The sequence below is a fragment of the Haliaeetus leucocephalus genome, unplaced genomic scaffold, assembly GCF_000737465.1.
Source record: "Haliaeetus leucocephalus isolate CR32 unplaced genomic scaffold, Haliaeetus_leucocephalus-4.0 Scaffold83, whole genome shotgun sequence".
Taxonomy (NCBI): Eukaryota; Metazoa; Chordata; class Aves; order Accipitriformes; family Accipitridae; genus Haliaeetus; species Haliaeetus leucocephalus.
The window spans coordinates 3,365,939-3,386,869 of record NW_010972519.1 but is presented as its reverse complement, the minus strand read 5'-3'; the positions used below and the strand labels follow the sequence as shown (position 1 = coordinate 3,386,869).

The 20,931-nt window shown below is 41.7% G+C and overlaps 1 protein-coding gene across 1 annotated transcript in view; it reads left to right on the top strand.

Annotated features, from left to right (window-relative positions):
* BMPER (BMP binding endothelial regulator) overlaps positions 1-20,931 on the top strand; it is a 148,299-nt gene that overhangs the window by 6,456 nt on the left and 120,912 nt on the right. Inside the window, exon 3 of the mRNA XM_010582838.1 lies at positions 17,138-17,237. Within this exon, the coding sequence (XP_010581140.1) occupies positions 17,138-17,237 (100 nt within the window). The remainder of the gene's footprint in view (positions 1-17,137; positions 17,238-20,931) is intronic.

The window sequence follows — 20,931 nt, the reverse complement described above, 5'->3', positions numbered from 1 at the left end:
CCCCCCCCAATCTCCTCATTGCAGACTAAAGCAAGAAAGCTACTAGATTTGCTGGGGTTCTTTACCTGTAGCACAGTTGATTTCTGTGGCATAATACACAAACTGAAAGTGCATAGCTAGCCTGAGAGCAAGTGTTTGACACATGTTCTGTGAAGATGGGAGTGTTTTAGTACATCAGGATTCAATTGTTGTTGCGTCAAGGTATAATGTGGCCCAGATGATTTTCAGTGGAGTAGTGCATATTAAAAAAAATAAAATCAAATCATCAAACAATTCTTTCATACCTATTTTATTTTATTTAATTTCAATAGTTTACATACATCAACTACAGAATCTACCAAGACTGCATCTTCTTTCAATTTAAATATTCTTGGTCTTTATTACTATGTAGTATAATCAGCTTTCTCTTCACCCACAAAAATAGCAAACAAAGAGACAGAAAAGCCTATGGGACAGTAGTTTTCATCCCCATATTACTGCAAAAGAGAATGTTGTTTTGATCGGTGTAGGAAGGGTTCCTGGAACACGAACATGCTCCAACATGATGAAAGCTTTATTAGTTTTTATCTAATTTAAAAAAGATACAGATGTATATGCCGTCTCTTAAATGAGAAAAAACCCAACACCCCACACCCCTAAAACAAACCCCAAAACCAAAAACCAGTCATAACTCCATGTCTGGTGCAGCTGGGTGTCCCATATGTGCTTTGTCATGGAGAGCAAAGACCAATAGGTGTGTCTATGAAGATGGTTTTGCAAGTGAGAAGTGAATTGAATGAAGAGCCCAGAGCTGGTTAATTACCTGTTGTGGAGGTGATTGCTTTGGTAGGCTCTCCTGAAGGATGATTCAGGTAGGCTCAGTTGTACTTGTTCTTAATTCATGCAACATCCATAAGACAAGACTTTGGCCTGTCTGAGAATGAAACACAAACTACCTATGGTAGAAGTTGGTTACTCTAGCTTCATTCTCTAAGTTTTTAACAGCGGTGTTGAGGCAATGTTCAAGTCAGTTTAGTCCCATAAACAGATATGGCCACCCTAGAGAAGTAGTACCACGTGCAACATCTCATCTAATTTTCTCCTGTGAGGAATGACCGTGATTGTATAGCTGGGTGTTGTGTCTGTGCCATCTGTGGACCTTTTGAAGTCCACTTTCTGCACTTTGCTTCACATCCCAGAGCTGCCTCAGAGTGTGGCACATCCCTACGCAGGTATGTTTGCCTTCAGTTTGCTATGCTTTATCATGACAGTTAGTTTGGAGACATGGTGCACAGTCATAATGGCAGCTTATGGTGAAGCCTTTCTGGAAATCTGCAGGTTTGAAGAAGCTAATTCATGTTCTCAGACCACATGGGATAGTGAAGAGTTCACTACTTGCACATTTCTAACATAGAGTCAGCTGTATTGAGCAAACATACATATGCACATAATGCTGAACTGATTATAGGTCTTGGCAAAACCCTCCTGGAAGAGAGCTGGTGATATGTCACTGTAACAGTGATGAAGATCCAATCCATCAAGTATGGAAATGAGATTCTCTTTGGCATAATTAAAGGATCAGAGAACTCAAATACAAAAGAACATATTTAAAATGTATAAATAATATGTGGAAAAATATGAGGGGCACAAAAATGCCATAAACTAAATGGAAAAATGTAATATAAGTTTCAAATGTTTTTGGAATGTGTCCACAATAAGTGCAAAATGGATCAGTCTAAGTTAAGGCACTTTTCTATTGCCAATAAGAACATTTTTAAAGAGCTGGTCCAATATCAAAATGGCATTTTAAAAGCATACGGTTACCTGTATATAGTTTTTATTAGCTTTCAAGTTTCTTGCATTGAGTTGTTAATGGTCTTTTTAAGAATTATGGTCCTGTAAGTGAATGGCTCACAGTGTCAGTACTTCTGCTGTTCTGCTTTGTGCTGCTATATAAAAATAGATATTTTTTTTCCCCACCAAATATCTGGTTTTATTTCCCCATCATGTTTTAATAGAAATTTTTGAGGGAAGAAAAATATTAAGCAACAACCAAAAAATCAAATGAAAATGCAACCTTTTTACATTGAGCTTATGGTCAAATAAAAGGCCATTGTGAAGAAAAAACACTATTGTATAAAAGCTTTTACCTGTAATACTACTATTAAAGTGACTATCATACCGGTACTTGCTCATATTGTACCTAATAACTGCTGTAATTACTTCCTCTGAGGTCTCTTGGCCTCTTCATCTTATGCAATTAAGCTGCAGCTAAAAAATTCCTAGTCTGACCATTTGTCCGACTGAGCTCTGTGCAGGGTTTTGCATCCAGCTGAATCAAGTGCTGTGCATGGTCTGGGTCCAAGTACAGCATGGACCCCATCCCTTGTCATCCCCAGGCACTGACCTTGTGTGCCGAGATCTGGATTTCATATACTTTTTGTCTGTCTCTCCCATTTATTTATTAGACTTTTTTCCTGCTTTTTTTCCCCATTTTCCTTGTGTCTGGAATCCACTTGCTCTAGATAGTGGTCCGAAATGGGCTGTTAAACTAGGACCGTGTCCACCACCTCACTGGAAAAATAACATGTCTTCATGCATCATCTGTGATCTGCATCCTCTTTACTTGTTTCCTCATCCATTCTACACATCAGCCTCCTGGCTATAGTTTTCATTTTCTGTATTGTAGATTTTTCAGAGAGGCAAGCATTGTATGTTTGTGCTGTAAAGTGCTACAGCAAAAGGCAGTACTATGAAATAGCAGTAGAGTTGGAGATCTATTTGTTCATGTGAGCACAAAAGATGGAAATGTGATAAAATGCCATTTAGAAAAACGATGCAAAAGATCTGATGTTTTCCCTGACAAATTGAGGCCCTGTTTTTTCTGAGTCTCTGTTTTAAGTAAACTTTTTTGCAAAGCTTCAATGTTAAAGATTGAATCAGGTCTTCTTTAACTCTGCCTTAGAGCTATGCTTGCATGGTTACACTGCATTTGCTCTGGAGCAGGCCTAGTTCACATAGGGCATCTGCAGTCGGTCGCATGATAGCAATGCTGCCTTATGTATGCGTAAACCCCAACCTGCAGTGTTGAAGCTTCTTGTAAATCTGATATTTAGGGCAAATTCCTCAACAACATAGACACTTTCATTTCAGTTTTAAATTTCTCCATGCCGAGCACTGTGTTGGCTTCAATGTCCCGAGCTGCGCCAGACTTGAGAAGTTGAAGACTGTCATTTCTACTACTTCATACCAAAAAACAGGTAGTGCTCAGCCCTGGGCTGCTAAGGTGCTCAGCCAGTAACCCTAGGCTCCCCTGTTGGCTGCAGGGCCAGCTGTTGCTTTCTCCAGATGGCCATGGTATGGCTCACCTCCTCTTTCGTGGCTAAAGATCTCACTTGAGGCATGGAAGCAGAAGCTCTGCACTCCTCCTTACCCGGGGGGGATGCAAGCCAACGTGTTGTAGAGCCCTGGCCAGGAAAATCAGATTTCTGACAGCTCATAGGCTAAAAGTTGTGTGGTTTGGGTTTTGTTTTCTTGTTTTGTGTTTTTTTAGCTGCTCCTGACATCTTTATATTCAATTATATTAAGTGGCTTCAGTGGGAATTGGATCTTCCCTAAGGTTTGGAACCATCGAAATGTATTCTGATGGCCAGCTAGAGTCATACATTTGCATCTGTTTTTCTGGTTTGTCTTATGATTTATTAGTGGCTGAAGAATAACAGACCTTGATTGTCCTGAGGTTGTCTCCTCCTTTTTTCTGTCTGGGTGGTGATGTGCAGTTGAGGCATGGTTTGGGAGAGATGGGGAAGAGCTGATAAACAACTGCTCTAAGGCTACGTAGTGGTTACAATCTGATTGTGCCAGTTAGTGAAATACCTCCAGGTTGTGCTGCTTGGAAATCGTTGGGGCAGGAAGGAGCCAGGCAGGGTGGCTGGGCTTGAGATAAGGCTATTAGCTGAAGGATTGCCTGTGGGACCTAAAATACTGATAAGACCAGCAGGCTCTCCTATGACAGGGAGACTATTGATTATTTGCTTGTAACAGAGAATATTTTTTTTCTGTACGTGGCAGTGCACAGCTGATCATATTTAGCATTATCCCCCCCCCCCCAATCCCCAGTTCTGGGGTGAGGTGGAGCATTTAACTAGGTTAGGTGGATTGGTGATTCAATCTGGCAAATGCTTTTGATTAAAATACATGAAAGAAATTATGCTGGCAGACAGAATGCAAAACATGCAAGCTTTTTAGCCTGTAAACCAAGGGTTGGTGGATGGGTTGTTTGTAAATGCAGTGGATAAAAAATTCTGGACAATTAAAATCATTTCCAATTAAAATGTTGATGGTGCAGTAGTGTTAGAAACCTGTTTAACAGATGCATGCTTGAGGCATAGTTTGTCTATGATCTAAATGCATTAAGTATTTCTGGAGAAACTTGCTGATGTGGACATTTAACATGCAGAATAGTGCACTGACACTGAACCAGAGCTTGTGCAATATGAAAATGCGGGGGAAACAGAAGCAGCATGCAATTTGTATAGCTTCTGGAAAAATGTATATGTCTGATTTAACTTGGCAAGGTTTCCAATCCTCAAGCAAAACTATTTGACCCCCAAATCAATCTGAAGCAGAAATTTAAAAAATATCTAGAACTCTAGGCCATGATAGTAAGAAATTTGAGTGATTTTATGTACTTCTTGTTACATGAAGGGTACATATTTGGTGACTGGAACTGTATCTAATCATTTTAGTATAAAATTAGTATCTTTGATGTCATCAGGTTTCTCTGCATAATTAAACCAGTGCGCATATGGAAACATACAAAGATGGGAGCCAAAAAGGGAAAAAGGAAGCAAGTCACCTACAACAAAAGGGAGGTTTGCTGGAAGGCAGCCATCTGGAGAGATGAGTAGGCAGCTCCAGCCTGTTCACTGGGCATTACCTCTTACATATAAGACAGCACAAAAACTACTGGTCAGACAGAGCTTTAGTTGAGAGGATGTGGATGTGATGTGACTCCAGAAAAGCTATATATGACTGTGGAACCAGAGGTCTAAAAGGATTTTAAGCATCTTCTAGAGACTTGATATTACTACTGTGTGTTTGTGGATAACTTGTGACTGTGGCCATAAGGTACTGTTACCATCAAAGGATTTAGGTTAACCCACTGAGTAGTGCTTAGGTTGGGCTGTCGGCCCAAGTAGCCCATGCTAACTATCTCATCTCCTCCATGGAGAGGACAACACAGAACAGGGATTTCTTACAGCTGACATGCCAAGCAGAGAGCTGAGAGGAGTTGCTGAGTACGAGGCCTTACCCTAAACCCCTCTCTCTGTTTTGGGGCTGAGTACTTCATGCTGTGCCATTCAGGGTTCACTGCTCTGACCTGGGTGACAGGAGCATCTCCTCTTATGTCATATAGCTTAGTATGGAGGCTGTGGGAGAAAAGCAGTTTACTGTCAAGTATATCAAGAGTCATTGATGCAGAGATTAATGATCTCATCCTGGTCAGGAAATCTCCCGCTCTTCTCTAGGCTAGAGAAGTGTGTTTCAATTGCCCATGTCAAACACAGCAGTGTGGACTGGCTGGATGGAACATTGTTCCTCTTCCAGCCCAGATCGGGCTGTGACTTGGCAATGAGGGCTTTCACTAATTGCAGAGGAAGGTACAGTTAATAAAAAAATAAAGTTTCCAAGACCTCAAGTGGATACTTTTTAGTTTTCTTCAGTTCAACCCCAGGTTCTCATTTTTACATGGCACTTGAGTCTCTCATCATAAAGAGACCTTCTTATGCTAAAGGTGTGAAACCTTTGGATTTCAGACCATCTTTCTCCCTCCCCTGTGTTTTCCCCCCTCGGCTGCCTGTGTAGTAGCATTGCTGCCTGATTTCTTGCTCTTCAAAGAGAACAGTGCTGTCCCACACAATGAAATCATCTCTGGCTGCCTCGTGAGTGCTGTGGACTTCGAGCCAGGCATAATCCCTTTTCTGACATTTGAGTCTCATTAATTGGGTTAACAAGATGCTATCTGCACTCGATACTTACGTAAATATAACCTGCTTCCAAAGGTCTCGATGGCACCTGATATATCACACTGCCTTTACATCTATCAAAAGGTACCACTGCAGGAGTCACTTCCAAAAGCAGGTTGTGTTCTCAGTCCCATGGGTCCTTTTATAAGCCGTAAGAAATGCTGGTGGTCAAGGCCAACCATTCAGATGTCTTTAAAGTGTCCCACTGGTGACCGAAAATCACTTTGTCAAGATGACAAATGGCTTGTGCATACCCTGTTCACCTTAAAGGTTCGCTCTAATGTCAGCTCCATTTACTTGTCAGAAACAGGTATTTTTTTTACTTCCAGCAGTGCAAATAGGGCAGGGGAAAAGAAGGAGGGAAGGGAACATAGGCGGAGGAAAAAATCTGCTTGTATGGCTTCTATCCAATGTATTATTATAGTTGAGATTTGCAAGCTTTGGACATAACAGAATCTGTTTGTTTTTACATGTGCAAAACAGAAAGAAGGGAATTTGTTTTTCAGAAGTGAGAACTGTCCCTGCAGGGCTATGATTATGCAAAAATATGTTTTAACCACTGGATTTTTCAAGCAGAAAGTGGTTGTGCAATATTATTTTCTTATTTTGGACAGCAAACTTCTTTCCAGAGCAACATTCAAAAATAACTGTTTAATTAACTGTGGGTCTACCCAGTACATAGGGCATTGTGCATGTGTCTGCGCTGAAGAGCTCAGCTCAAACCTCTCAACTCATGTGGGTGGTTTCATTGACTGCAGTGGTATTGTCATGTGGCTAAGTGATCACTGCTATGAATGAGGGCTGCTACATCTCACCCAAAAGCAGTGAGATCCAGGCCACAAAATATGGTCAAAGTCAGCTCAAGGACTGTGAAAGTGACTTTGACAGCTTTGGCTTTTAGTTTTCTCTCAATGACTTCCACATTGCTTTTGCTTAGTTCACAAGTCAAAATACGCTTTTTCTCCTAGTAGCTACAGCGTTGGCTGAAGTTTTGAAAGTCACAATCTAACTTAATTTGCCAGTTGATCGCAACAAAGGAAAGCTTATTCCACCTTCCTTCTTTGCATCTGATGGAAGCTTTGCATCCATCAGAAGTTTGAGCAGATATGAAGTAGAAACACATAGAAATGAGATGTGTCAAATAAAACATCATTGTGGCATAGTTTTTTCTGACTAAATTCTCCCGTGACCTTGAGCCTTCTCTTGCTGGCACCAGCTGGATGAAGCCTGCTTGACGATGACTGCTGCCACGAGCTGTCCATCAGCTAGGATTCTTGGCTGCCCCTCCAAGATTTTACTAGCACGGAGCAGTTGCAGCAAAAAGAAGTGAGCCCCTGTGAGTTGAAGGTGGCATTAAAAGACCTCGAAAGCTCTTGCCCCCTTCAAGGAGTCCTGCCTGAAATGCTCTTGGTCCTTGCCTCTTCCTACTCTTCTCTATAGAAACTGACAAGCTGGGGGCTGCCCCTTCTCTCTGCAGACCGCCATGAATAACCTCCTCTTTTTTTTCTAATACCACTGTGTAGCACAGGCAAGATCACGTAAGAAAACAAATGTGGGGTCAGTGCTCAGTTTTCTTGCAAGTTCATTAAAACAGCAGTGTCTGGAGGCCTCTTGCTTAAATAATTTTATAATAGAGAACAGACTCTTGTTGCTCTCTTTTGGGCTACTATTTTTATTTGGTTGTTGTTCCTCAAGTGTTTTGGTCCTATTTCAAAACTTGCTCCAATTAAATGAAGAGGGGAATTTTTTTGGTGCTTTCCAGTTTAAAAGCTGTGCTACTACTGCAAAAGTTCTAGGAGACCTCTGGATTATGAAAACTGGGATTGACAGGGATTTTTCTGATGAAATAACATTAAAAAAAACAATGTGTAGATTAAAAATTTGGAAGAAAATAGAAAACCCTCCCCCTTCCCTCCCCTAGCTGAGCTCTCCTGTTGCTGCTTCTGGCATGCATCACATCTTTGAGGATACAGTATCATGAGAAAACTGTCACTTGGTGATGTATTAGGGTAATATATCATGAGAGCATCGTTTTTTTAGAGGATATGGGCATTAAAAGACATGATTCTGGCCAGACAGAGCAGCAGGGGACCTTGCTTTTTTTTCTTCCCTTTTCTTTAATCTAGCCCTGTTTTTGTGTTGTACAGAAGTGAGTTTCTTCATGGGATATGACTTGTTGCAGAGTAAGTTAGGAGGCCCATTGGGCTTTTTAAACTCTTTAAGAAGTACATGGCCTCAAGGGCTGCTTTGTTCAAAGTTTTTAGAACAGGCTCAAGCCCAAAAGTCGAGCATTTGTCACTGCCTAAATCTCTAGTGTAAGGGTTGATTAAGCAGACTTCAGACAGAAAAGGCAATAAAGATGCAATGCCAGGTAACTATTGTTTGGATAATATATTTGTAGATTTAGCCTATCAAAATGTGATGAAATTATATTTATAAAGAAACAGTCAATGCACCTCTTTTAAGTAAATGTCAAATGAAGTTTTAATTCACATCAGTAGAAGAAAAATTGCTATTGGTCAGTATTCAGTCTGTAATAGAAGATATAGTTATCTCATCCAAAAATAGGGTTTCTGAACTGATGGACTCAGGTTTTGATGTACTCTTTTTTATTGTTTTCATGGTTTTGTTTTTCTCTCATTGGCAATGTCTGCCGGGAAGTAAGCTGAACACAGTCTATAGGACCAGAATGGCGGTAGTTAAGAAACCAAAGTAGAGTATTTTTAGGACACTTTTTGATGGGACTGAGTTAATTTTTGTGATGGGACAGAATGTGACACCATGGCTTGATCTAAAACTTGTTGTATTCAAATGATTTAATAATTTATTTTAAACCTTTGGCACAATCTTCTTTACCCTTTATGAAATCAGCTTCATAATTCATCAGTGCCATCTTCAACGTTTTTTTGGGCTAGAATTTACTTAGAGAGTTTTCAGACTAATTTGGCTTGGGGATGATATGAGCAAACTTCCACTTCTCCAGGCCATCCTATGGCACTTAAGGGGAGTCAGCAGAGCAGCATGCTCCAAGAGCTAATACACCTGGGACAGTGATGCTGTCTTCATCTGCTGACTTCAGCTGTGTGCGGGTGGGCTCTGGATCAAACTAAGGCAGTGGAAGATTTTAGGGCTCTTAGCTGCTCATCTATTCTCTGGGAGAATGAACTTTGCTGCATCAGCTTCAGTCAGGGTAAACCAGGCTAGGCTGGATCACGCTTTCAAGGTCACTCAATTAGCTCAAAATGAGTTGGGCAGTGATATCTGAAAAGTTTTGCTGGCTGATCTGAGTGACTGGGAACATCCAGCAAGGGGTAGATCATAAGCTCATAGGGTTGGGTCAGTGAGCTGTAACCTTTTCCAGCAGCACAGATACAGGTTTGCACCCTGAGCCTCAAATTGACAGGTATTGCCTGTCACTACTGTTTTCATAGGTATTGGCATCAGATTTAGGTGATTGATAATTAATACTAATTCTTTATTGACACGTAGAAAAAACATTAATTGTTTGTTTAAAAACGTATTTAAAATTCACAGAAAAAGCTGTGAATTTTAAATGCACGCGTCTTGTGAAATGCAAAGGTGTGGTCTCCCACAAGAAGCCCAGTGCAAACCCCTTCTCTGAAACCTGGCTCCTAGATTGCTAAAGGTAGTTTTTTGGACTACAGTACAAACTGGTGGGAACCTGTGAAGACTGTGTCTCTTATTGCTAGAAGACCATCACGCTATTCTGTTGACAGGTAAAGAGTTTTGCCTTTAACAGCTGAAGAACTGTAATCCAAAGTAGCACTTGGAGGTTGAGATGGAGGCAGGGAGACTGAGAGCTAAGCGGTCTGGATCCTGCTCTGGCTTTCCCACTGACTTAATCTGCAATTATGGTCATTTTGTCTGGCTGTGTCTACTTTGTCGATAAGCTCACTGGTGCAGGGATGTACTCCTTGCATGTGCTTACATGACATCTGATGTAATGGGACCCTGATCTCAGCTGCAGCTTTAGCAGTTGCATTAATGCAAACAAATACAAGAGGAAGAAAGCACTTTCTTTTCACCATATAGTAGTGCAGCGGGCTGCGGTCAGGGAGCGTCGGGATTGCAGTGGGCCACCGAGGTCACTTTCCTCATGCTGGTGAACATCATTAAGCACAGTGGAAAAAAAATAAATCTGTTCAGTCTATAATGGGTTGTGAGTGATGTGTCCTGAATGACTTGCACATACTCACGTCTTCCTTACAGCAGTGGGGAATACCCATTTGCAGTGAAATTCAGTGTCATCTTTCAGCAGCATCATTGTTTTAATCATCTTTCCTAGGAAGTGGGGAGAGCTTGAATCCTGAAGGGGGTGGTTGATGCTGGCTGAGCACCACTGCAGGGAGACCTGCAGCCGCCTCCCTGCTTGCCCTCAGAATGGCCAGAGAAGCTAAAGAGATTACAGGGATGAGAAGATAAATTGGAGGCTACTGAGTGCTCTGCTCGAAAAAAGGAAAGAGAGACTCTGTGGACTGAACTGGCATATTTTGTTCCTCACGAAATACCATCATTTGCATCTAATGCAATTCATGCTGAACTCGCAGTCATGTTGTGCCGTGGGCAAGGACCTAATGCTGAAAGTACTGAAGCATATGTTTGGCTTCACTCCAGTGAGTTGTCCCATTGAAATTGAAGACACTCTTAAAATAATAGGACTTTTCTCTCTGTGGGGTGAAGCATATGCCTTGGTGTTTGTAGGTGTATGTGGGTAAACAGAGAGAACTGTATCATTTTGCAGAGAACAGACATTGTTTCATAGGGAAATATTTTTTCCACCTGGAATTTAAAAACACACCTAGTGTGCTAAATCGTTTTTGTTATTGTACCCACAAAATTTATTTTTGCAAAGGGAAAAAAACCCAACAGATAATTGGAGGGGAACAAGGGAAATGAGACCTTTTTCTCATCTCCCTTGACAGTGGTTCAAAATGCCTGCAAACATCTCTCCTTGGGGAGTGGTGTATCCTCCCTGAAGCCAAATTGTGCAGCTCTTGCTCAGGCAGAGGAATGTTCATGGAAGACAGCAGTCCCACAGTATTAGCAAGGATTGCTTGCTTGTATCAACTTCATCAGTTAAAGGGAAGTTTGTAAATCGGACCTGAGACAGCAAGTTCCAGGCAGGAGTGCCAAAGAAGCAAGGGTACTATTTTCAGAAAGCGCCTCAGGATTTGTCTAGACCATGAGTTATGCACGTGTCTGAGCCTGTTCTCAAGTACAAGTTGGCCCAACATCGGGGTTGTCTGCACGTAACCCTAGGTGCAGGCACATGCTTGGGAGCCGGGTGCTCCCAAGCTTTGCTGAGGGACAGAGCCTTTGGCCAGTGCTGGCCCAAACCTTTGCTCCTGTGGCCTGCGTGGTCTGAGTGAGGCTCCGTGCACTTGAGTGCACTTGTTTCATTAATTTTAAATGGCTTTTTCTTCTCCTAAGGTCATATCTACATATTTGAAAGCTGCATCCCAAATTCCCCGGGGGTAACTTTTGCCATTGTTTGAAAATTGTTGTTGTTTTGGTGGATGATCCCACAAGCTTCTCCTGGCAGAAACTTAAGGACACTCTGAACTACGTGGTGAGGAGTCCTATCAGAGTTACTAGTGGGACTGTGATGAAGAATGGTAAAAAATGAATGTTTTCAGGATTAGCCATTAATGGTAGTTCATATTTCTACCTAATCTGTCTCTGTTGCCTTTTTTTTTTTTTCTCTCCACAGCCTTTTTTGGTTAAAGGAAAGTTTAAGCTACATTTTTCCTATTCAATATAAATAGTTAATAACCTCAGGATATCAGAAATGCAATGCGAGCCTCCTAAAAGCATTTTCAATACATAAAAAGGAAAAAAAAAAAAAAAAGAAAAAATCAACAGACTCTCACCATGGAAATCTAGCCCTCTGAGAACGCGCATCTGCAAGGACTTCAGCAGCCAGCTGTGACAGCACAACAGTGGGCTCAGGGTACCGCTGATGGAGGCACGCCTTGCTACAGCCCTGAAGAAATGAAGTGGACTCAGAGGTTTTTTGTCCTCTTCCAAGCTAAATCTAGGTTGGAAAGAGCCATCCTCCTGGTGGCTGCTGTGAGCCGGCAGGAGCCCAGTGGGGAACCCTGTAGAAAGTTGGCTGCGGCTTCCAAGCTGTGGTTTGGCACACATCCTCTCCAAGACCTCTGCCAAATATTCAGATTTCTTTTAAGTGTTTTTTTTTCTTTTTCTTTTCATGTTGGCATTTTATTTAACTGTACCACATGAGTTTAAGGCCATTAGTTTGATATACTTTGTCACCAGAATGGGCTATTTTGTGTGGAGTTCTTTGATGGAAGGTAAAAATACGAGGTGTATGTAGAAGGTGAACAAATTGTTTTGAGAGGAGGTTGTAATAAAGGTAACATGAAGCAGTAACACTGGTATTAGGTCTGGTTAGTGTATCTCTCCTGTATGGGAATTTGACATCACCTTTGCATGCCAAGTTAAAGAGACCTTTGGGTTCCACTGGCAAAGCATGGGAGAGGGGAGAAACATGGGCACCCAACAAAACTTTCTGATCTTTCCCCAAAAGCATTAAAACATGCATTCTGCAGGAGTCAGGCTTGGTGAGCACGGGAGAGGAGTCTGGGATGATCCTCCAGCACTTCTCTAAATTTTCCTTTCCGAGGGAGTCTGGGATTCCAGTGTGAACCCTTTGCCGAGCTGAGTGCTGACTGGGGAGTTGCGTCAGCTCTGGCAGCATTGTTCTGGATCAGCCTGACCTCTTTTAAAAAAATATGTATTTTTCCAACACTAACAAAAACCTTAGCTGAAGTCCTCTCCCTTTCTGTATGCGTGCCTGAGCACTAAATTAGGAAAAAAAAAAAAAAATTTCCAGATGTGAATCTATAAACGGTCTGTTTAAAATAACTATTGTTCAGGACTATAATTAAAAGTTATTTATTATGAATCTTGGGATCCTATTATGGATTTGACTGACTCCCAGGTTTCTGATTTAGCAAACGGTTTATGTATTTATGAGCCATGTGTCTCTTCCGCACTTCTTGGTGCCAGAGTGCATGTCCTTTAAACAAAAGGAAAAAAATCCCCTACCCTCCCATAACTGTTGGCTTCTGAATGTTGCCGTCTAAGAAGTTTTCTCTTAATAACAGCAAAAATCAAAGTATCTGAGAGCTTTCAACAACTCCAGAGACGCTGTTGACAACACAGATGGAGGTTTGGTTATACAGCTCTCTTGCATGCAGCTACTTAGCGACTTTTTAAATGTATGGCTGGGACAAGTAATGAAATGTTATGATTACTGGGGGTAGGAGGAGACATATTTGGAAGGAAAGGATTTGTTGCTAAAGTCCATTTGCTCTCGTCCTCTGCTTTGCCCTTGTGAAATGGGAGGGAAGGAGGCAGCAGAATTGAAAGAAGCAGATGAACAGTAGACATTAAGAGCAGTGTTTTGGGCGACAGGGTGAAGGAAAAAAAAAAGCTCCCAGTAACAATTGCTCTTTATCTTTGTACTGTTACACCCAGTGGGCCTAGGAGATCTGCACTGGATAATGCCTGACTGCAGTAGACTAAACAATGATTTACCAGCCCTGTTTTATCTGCTGCTGTCCTATGATTGATCAGCATGGTACATTAACCCTTTCCTCCACATCTGCTGGCCTAGTTTTCCACAAGATGCAGCACTGAGATAAAACAACAGATTTTTTGGAAGAATGTTGGGATTAAATCCGGTCCTAGAAGCAGCAAGAGGCACTTGGATGCACTTCCCCAGAGCTATGCTCATCTCTTTGTAGTACAAAAGGGATTTTGCTGTGAAGACTACGCCAGGGCAGTGTGTTGCAATTGTGGCTCTACCATAAGTTTGTTCAGCAAAAAGCCCCTAAAGGACCGGTGGGGGCTGCAGCCCTGAGCGATGCTGTACCTCGCACCCTGGAAGAGCGGCCCAGCCCCAATGGCAGGGAGTTAGGCACCTCGGGGTGGCATCTGAAACAGCCACTTTCTGAGCTGTCTGGGGCTTGCCTGTAGTACCAGCTAGAGAGGAGGAACATGAGCTTTGCAAATCCCACCCCACTTAAGTGCTTAGCTGCCCTTCTCGTGCTGGCAAAGATTGGCTCTATTTACCTGGGATACACAGACCTGTCCCTGCAGGCAGGAGAATGCAGCTTGTCCTCCAAGGGACAGAGCTGTTCTTGCTCTTTTCTTCAAAAAAAAAAGCAAAAAAAAAAAAAAGCAGGGGGATGGTGGTGAATGTGGCACCTCCTGCCCACCTTTTAGCCCCGTGCTGTAACAACTCATCTTTGAGATGGTGATTGGTGATCCAGAGTCAGTGCCCTCCACGTCCAGAGGCAATTCAAAGATTCATCTCCTGCTTTCCCCACAAGCATCTTCACTGTCAGGACTGGTGGCTTTTGGGAGCATGAGGAACAAGCCCCTCTTCTGCTCAAGCTGGGACACTGAGCAGCAAGTAGTTCAAGGTCTACTGGGATAGTAAAAGGAAATATGAATCTGTAGCCTACTGCTTACGACACCCTCCAAGGGGGAAGGACCTTTCAGTTCCCCTCGCTGCACTGTGGGCAGCTAATGTTCTTTATGTGGAACATCCGCTTAATGTAAAACAGCCCTTGGCACCAGGACATGAACTCCAAAATCTTCCCTCCCAGAAAACCTCCTGCTGATAAGATGTACACCCTGGCTCAGTTTTGCTTTCTCTTTCCAGTTACTTCCATCCTCGCCTGTAATGCAGGTCCTGAGTTTGGGGTTGACCCACTAGCATTGCTGGTGATAAGGGAAGAAGAGCAAGATCCAAATTTGGCAGCCCCCCCGGGTTGGCTCAATGGTACCAAACTCATCACCGGCAGAGAAGATTTCTGATTTAAGTGGTGTGGGGCAAACAGGAGGCTTTTACTTGTGAACAGTAACTAGCAAGTATCTCCTGTTTGAAATATGTGTGTTGGGGTCATCCTTAGGAACATTTTGCATTGCCAACAAGAAACAACCACGTCAGGATGTACCTGAGGGCAGAGGGAGGCAGCCAGTGCTCAGGGGAGAGGGCGAGAAGCTGCCTGGGGAAGCTGGGCTGCATGAGACATTTTTCCCCAGGAGTCCCCTGGGAATCAGGGAACAAAAAAAATACGGAGCTGTGTTTTACTTCTCATCCCTCTTGCTGCCATCCGTGATAATAATCTCTTCCTTTGAAGAGGGAGTCCGATGGGTAGGTGCCTGCCAGACCCCCTGATGTGTGACAGCATGCAGGAGAAATATTCCATTTGTAGCCCCCTGATGTGGGTCCAGCCCAGCTAGGTTGTCCCAGAAGGGCACCATGCATCTCGTAGAGGTCCATGATGCATGCTACAGCTAGGTAAATGATGTTCTCCAAAGGAACATACTCTAAACTGGATCTTGCCCTTCCTTCAAACCCATTTTCCCACAGATAAAGGTAATGGGGCCACTAGGCTTATTAAATCTTCCCTTGAGCAAACTCTCATTAAAGAGAATCAGATCTTAGCAGAACCCTTTAAAATACAGACTATTTGTAGCTGATTTGGTAAACTTGATTCTGCTGCCTTTCAACAGGCTTTATGGAGGCAAAGTCAGGGAGCACTATGTTCACATAAAGGGAACCAAGATTTCACCCTGTGCTCCAAAAAGAAGCTGTTGAGCCAGTGGCACTACCGTGCCATGGCTGCTTTGTGCCGGTCCAGAGCTACAGACCTGCCATAAGTTCAGCTTAACTTGCCAGTTAAATTGCATTTATGGCTGCTTTGCAATGCTGGAGTGATGCAAAGCAGCCAGCACGTAGCAGTGACTAGCGGTGGGTGACATGGCTTTTTACAGTAGTTGTTTGTGTCACTGCAGCTGGGCTTTAGGGCCTGATTCTCATTTGCTGATTTCACACTGGCTTGGTGAGAGTGAGTCCTCATTTACACTGATAAGATTGAAGTGCCTTTATAGCTCCCATCAGATCAGGCAGTGACTTTGAAGAAAATAAACCTCTGATTATAGACAAAGAGCTGGAGTGTAATAAAAGTTGTGTGTTATCCTTCACAGGCACCTTGAATAACACCACAAGGAGCAAAAGGGAAAGACTGGCAAGCACAGCTCCTTTTCCTTAAGTTTTATGATTTACATTTTTCTAGCCCTTTGATTTTTTGGTCTCTAATTAAGTCATAAGATTGGGTGAGGTGGGTCCTTGCATCTACGAGATGGCCACCTGTGTCACTTAATGAACTGAGCTACTAATTATAGGTGGAGGTGACTTCAGAGGGCTACTTTCAGTCAGGAATTTCAAGTAGCAAAATTTTACTGAAAGAAATGCCCAAAGTATTTGTTTTCTGCCCTTTTTTAAAGGCAGGGATAACCAGAAGGTTGACACCACAGGGGCAAGGCAAGCTATAAATAGAATATTTCTCCTGTCTGCTGTCACACATCCTCTATTGACATTCCTTAATGTGATCAATATGCTCTTTGGCCTTGGCCATTGCTGGCTTTTTGCCATAGAAAGATGACACTATAATGTACAGTGATTTCCACCTGCTTGTGGTGTTTCATTGACTCTCAACATCTTGGGGAGAAAGATGAATTACGGTAGTCTCTTTTCCAGTATAGTACATAGTAAACTCTTTTGAAGGACCTCTAGGTAGCTAGGTAATACTGCTAGCTAAAAATTACTTTCAGCAGTGGCAGAGAGTTTTGTTTTCTCTGAGGTCACCACCTCTTCCTCAGCCGTCTGTCCTTTTGTCACCATGAGAAATGATTCCTGAGCTGTGCGGTTCATGGGGCAGCACCTCAAGACCCCGAGGACATTTTAACAAGGGTGTCGTGTAGCTACTTGTTCATTTAAGTGGATTTCTTCAGTGGGGCACGTTTTCTGTACTATGGTGGGTAGCGGTCATGAATTACCACCTAAGTGGAGTTTAAACACCATTTACTTGGGCTGCTGGATAATTCAGAGACTGTTTTCTACTGCATTCCTTCAAGGGGAAAAAGATGTTTTGAATCACAAAGACCTCTCCTGAAGCGAAAAAGCAGATTGCTAGCCTCACATTTTATTTTCTGAATTGTAAGAAATGGCAGCCATGGATTTGGCTTGCTTGCAATAGCTTTTGTCTAATTATTTTTTTTCTTTTTTCCAGAATAAGGAAGTTACCTGCAAAAGGGAGAAGTGTCCGATGCTCTCCAAGGACTGCGCTCTCGTCATTAAACAGAGAGGAGCTTGCTGTGAGCGTTGCAAAGGTGCGGTTCCCTTCCTGTTGTTTCCCTCTTTTTAAAATGTTATCAGTTCACATTTATGTTGCCAGAGATAAGACAAAGTTGGGAGCTTCTCAGCTGGGACTTGGCTGTCACCAGAGGCTAAAAAAGGGCAGTAACCATAATTAAAATAAATACATTTACAAAGCTGGTGAAGATGCAAAAATTCACATACTCATCTTGTAATTATTAGTTCTTGTGCAGTGACAGTCCTTTAGAAATACATATTTATTGTACTTCATTGGTATGTTGTCAGTCTTTTGAGAGATATCTCCTGTTCTAACTTTATCAGAAATATTTTAGGTCACCATCAATCTGCTAGTAGTCACCAGTCAATAGGAATTCCTTAAATTTTTGTGTGGTTGGACAGAATACAAATAATGCTTCTGAGTAATAAAGAGCAGAGTAATTATCCATGACTACTTCTACTTCTTCTCATAGCAGAAACAAACCAATCAAATTCTATTAATTTTACTAAATATTTCCTGATTTAAATAACAATATTGTGGATATTTTTATTAATGCCAAAAAGGGGAACAATCTGAACATTATACATTTATTTATTGACCAACACAGCTTCCAAGCTCTTTAGAATGAGATAATTATCAAATATAAAAAAATTAATAAATGAATTATATAAGCATGCATGGCATGTTACTACCATGCTTATCCACATGAAAAATGTGTAAGTAGATGAGGTTGAAAACTAGTCTTTTTTTTATATCAATGCAGTAAGTAATATGCTTTAAACCACTAATTTTGCTGAGGGACTGCTGATGCAATCAATGAGGTGGAGAATGTCAGATTCAGACAGCTTTACTTTTCTTTATTTTTCGCTGTTGTTTAATTCCCCAGTGGTAATAGAGTGGTTTTGAGAGGGAGATAGGATAGGATAAATTATTGGGAAATGTAAGCATTATTGCCTTCCCAGAGGAAATACAAATGCAGGAAAAAGGATTATGCTGAAATTCAGATGGAGGAGACATATGATGGATATGTGTTTTTCCTAGATGGTTGCAGAGGTGTGTTAGCTGCTGTGCTCATGATTTGCTTCTGTGCTGCAACTTTGGAATAGGTTTGGCAAGCCCCAATTCGAAGATTTATCTAGAAGTCTGACACTTAAAAGAAAAGGAAATGAACTGGAAAAAAATTTAAAGCATTACTAAAACAGTAAGAATTTGTAGTTACAGGTTTTACATAAATTAAATGTAATTTATTTCTTTTGTCAAATTGTGTTTAGTGTCAGCTTTATAGCAAAAGATTCCTAAGTGTTGGTTTGATTAGGCTGGAGGTTGATTTTTCATTTCCTCAATGGGATGTGTCATTGGTCAATGGTCTGAAAATTTTATATACATATATATGCATATACACATGCATGCATACAAAATGATTCTACACTAAAAGAAAATTAATGTTTCAAAGTTGAGGATACAGATATTATTTTAATATGTTATTTTAATTCAGACTCCTTGTAAGTTTTTCAGTTTATCCTGAACTGGGGTGAGCACCTACAGAACATTATTAATAGGATTGAGCCTGGCATCTGCAAATTGGTACGCCTGACATCTCTAATGGGAAAATTAATAGAAATGGTTCAAAAATAGAATTAGGAGGCACATGGATATTTGCAATATAAAGGGGAAGAGTTACGTCTTACAAAGATGTTAGAGTCCTTTGAATGTATCAATAAGTATACGGACAGAGAGATCCAACTAATAGGCATCCAACAAGATCCCTCACCAAAAGCTACTGAAGAAACTAAGCAGCCCTGAGTTTGTAGAGAAACTCTTCTCATCAACAAATAACTAACAGGTGGTGACAATGAATGGTTATTTTTGTAATGGAAAAAGGTTACCAGCAGATCCTTGCAAATATCTTAGACTTGTCAACATGCTCAGAAATGATCTAGAAAAGGGGTGAACAGGGATAGAAAGTTTGCTGATGATAAACTGATCTCTTTAGCATAGTAAAGGAGGAAGGCTGCCTGCAAGCAGTTGCAGGAGGTTCTTAGGACACCAAACAACTGATGACAAAATGGCAAAGGAAGTTAACGTGGATGGGAGTAAATGGGTGCACAAGGGACAAAACAGTCCTAACTTTACAAATATAATACTGGGCTCTGCGTTGACAATTACTGATTAACAACTGTTTCTCAGTGTTACAAAAGATACTTCTGTGGCAGGATCAGCTCAAACCCCAGTAGGTCTCCAAAGGGAAAACTGGATGTTGGGTTTATTAGGAGAGGAGCAGGGTACAACCCAAAATGTCCAGTTATCCCTCTGTGTGAGTCTGTGGTGTGCTCACTGTGGGAATACCAGGTAGGCTGCTTAATCTTGCTCCTCTGGAGGCTAAAGTATAGCTGTGGAGTTTGCCCTGTGTTTTCTACTTTTCTCTGGGTGTCTGTTATTGGCTGCTATCAGAGATAGGATACTTGGCTAGAAGGATGTTTGGTCTGATCTAAGATGGCACTTTCTATGCGCTTAGGATGCAAGAAGAGCTTTAAATTTCAGAATTTAAAAAAAAAAGGCTCTTGAGGGCTTAATTTTCAAAGTAAATGTGAAATTTCTGAATAAGTTTTTCTGCTCTTTCTGAAAGGTAAATCAAAATATACACCCGTATAACTATAGCAGTCCCAAGACCACACATTGTCACCAGGTTGTTCTAGTGCCATGGGAAGAGAGGCTGGTGGAGCCATCTCTGACCCCGGGGAGGCTGCTTGTTCTCCTGCTGCTCTGAATGCTGCTGAAGCTCCTGCTCTGTTCTGTTCAAATCTGAAGTGAGTGTCCCATGTGCAGTATTTGGGGAATCAAGGGTGCAAACACCAGCCTGGCTGCGTAGCACTTCAGCTGCTCCCTTTGGTGTCCCAGCAGCTCCCCAGCACTCCCTGCGTGGAGTTCAGCTGCAGCCAGGACTTGGCTCTGCAGTGCTTGTTCTCAGTTACTATTTTGTCAAGCTGCCAGAGTGCCCATAGGGAATGCAAGCAGGAAAAGGAAAACAGGGATTTTTAAATATTTTTTTTTTTACTGGTTGCATTTCATCTAAACATGAACAAAATGTTACAAAGAAAAGACATCAGAACCTGGTGGCTTTTTTCTTGGCTTCATTCCCAAAGCCTAGAAAAAGCTTAATCAGGCCTTACGGGCTCTTGCCAGCTCTCTTGATAGCTTCACATCCTCCCATTATCTTGTGAAGAAATGAATGAATGAATGGATGAATGGCTGCTGTCATTTGAGCCATCAGGAGGATAACATCAAGACCAGAGGGTATGTTTCCAGAACCGGCTTGTGTATGAAGGAAAGTACCACTCATGAGTCATTTGTGACATTGTTGCCAGGATATTTTATTCTATTATGAGGAGTGCACAAGGACTGGGTATGTAGGCTCAGTATCCCTGACAGCAAAGAAGTAGTCTGAAATGAAGAAATACTATATGCCTGCAATGGTGCATCCAGCTGAACTCCCATGTTTAGAGCTTTGCATATAGAAGAAATGGAATTGTTGGTAGAGAATTTTTCCTGCAAATGGCTGTGTGCTGAGCATAACTCCCTTGCTTCCATTTGGGTATTTGTATGCTACATAGATAATTTCTAGCACTTTAAAAATTTTTCTTAATAAATAAAAAAGTAAGAAACAGCAGCAACAGCTTTTGCCATCAGAAAATTTACTGTGGTGGAAACAA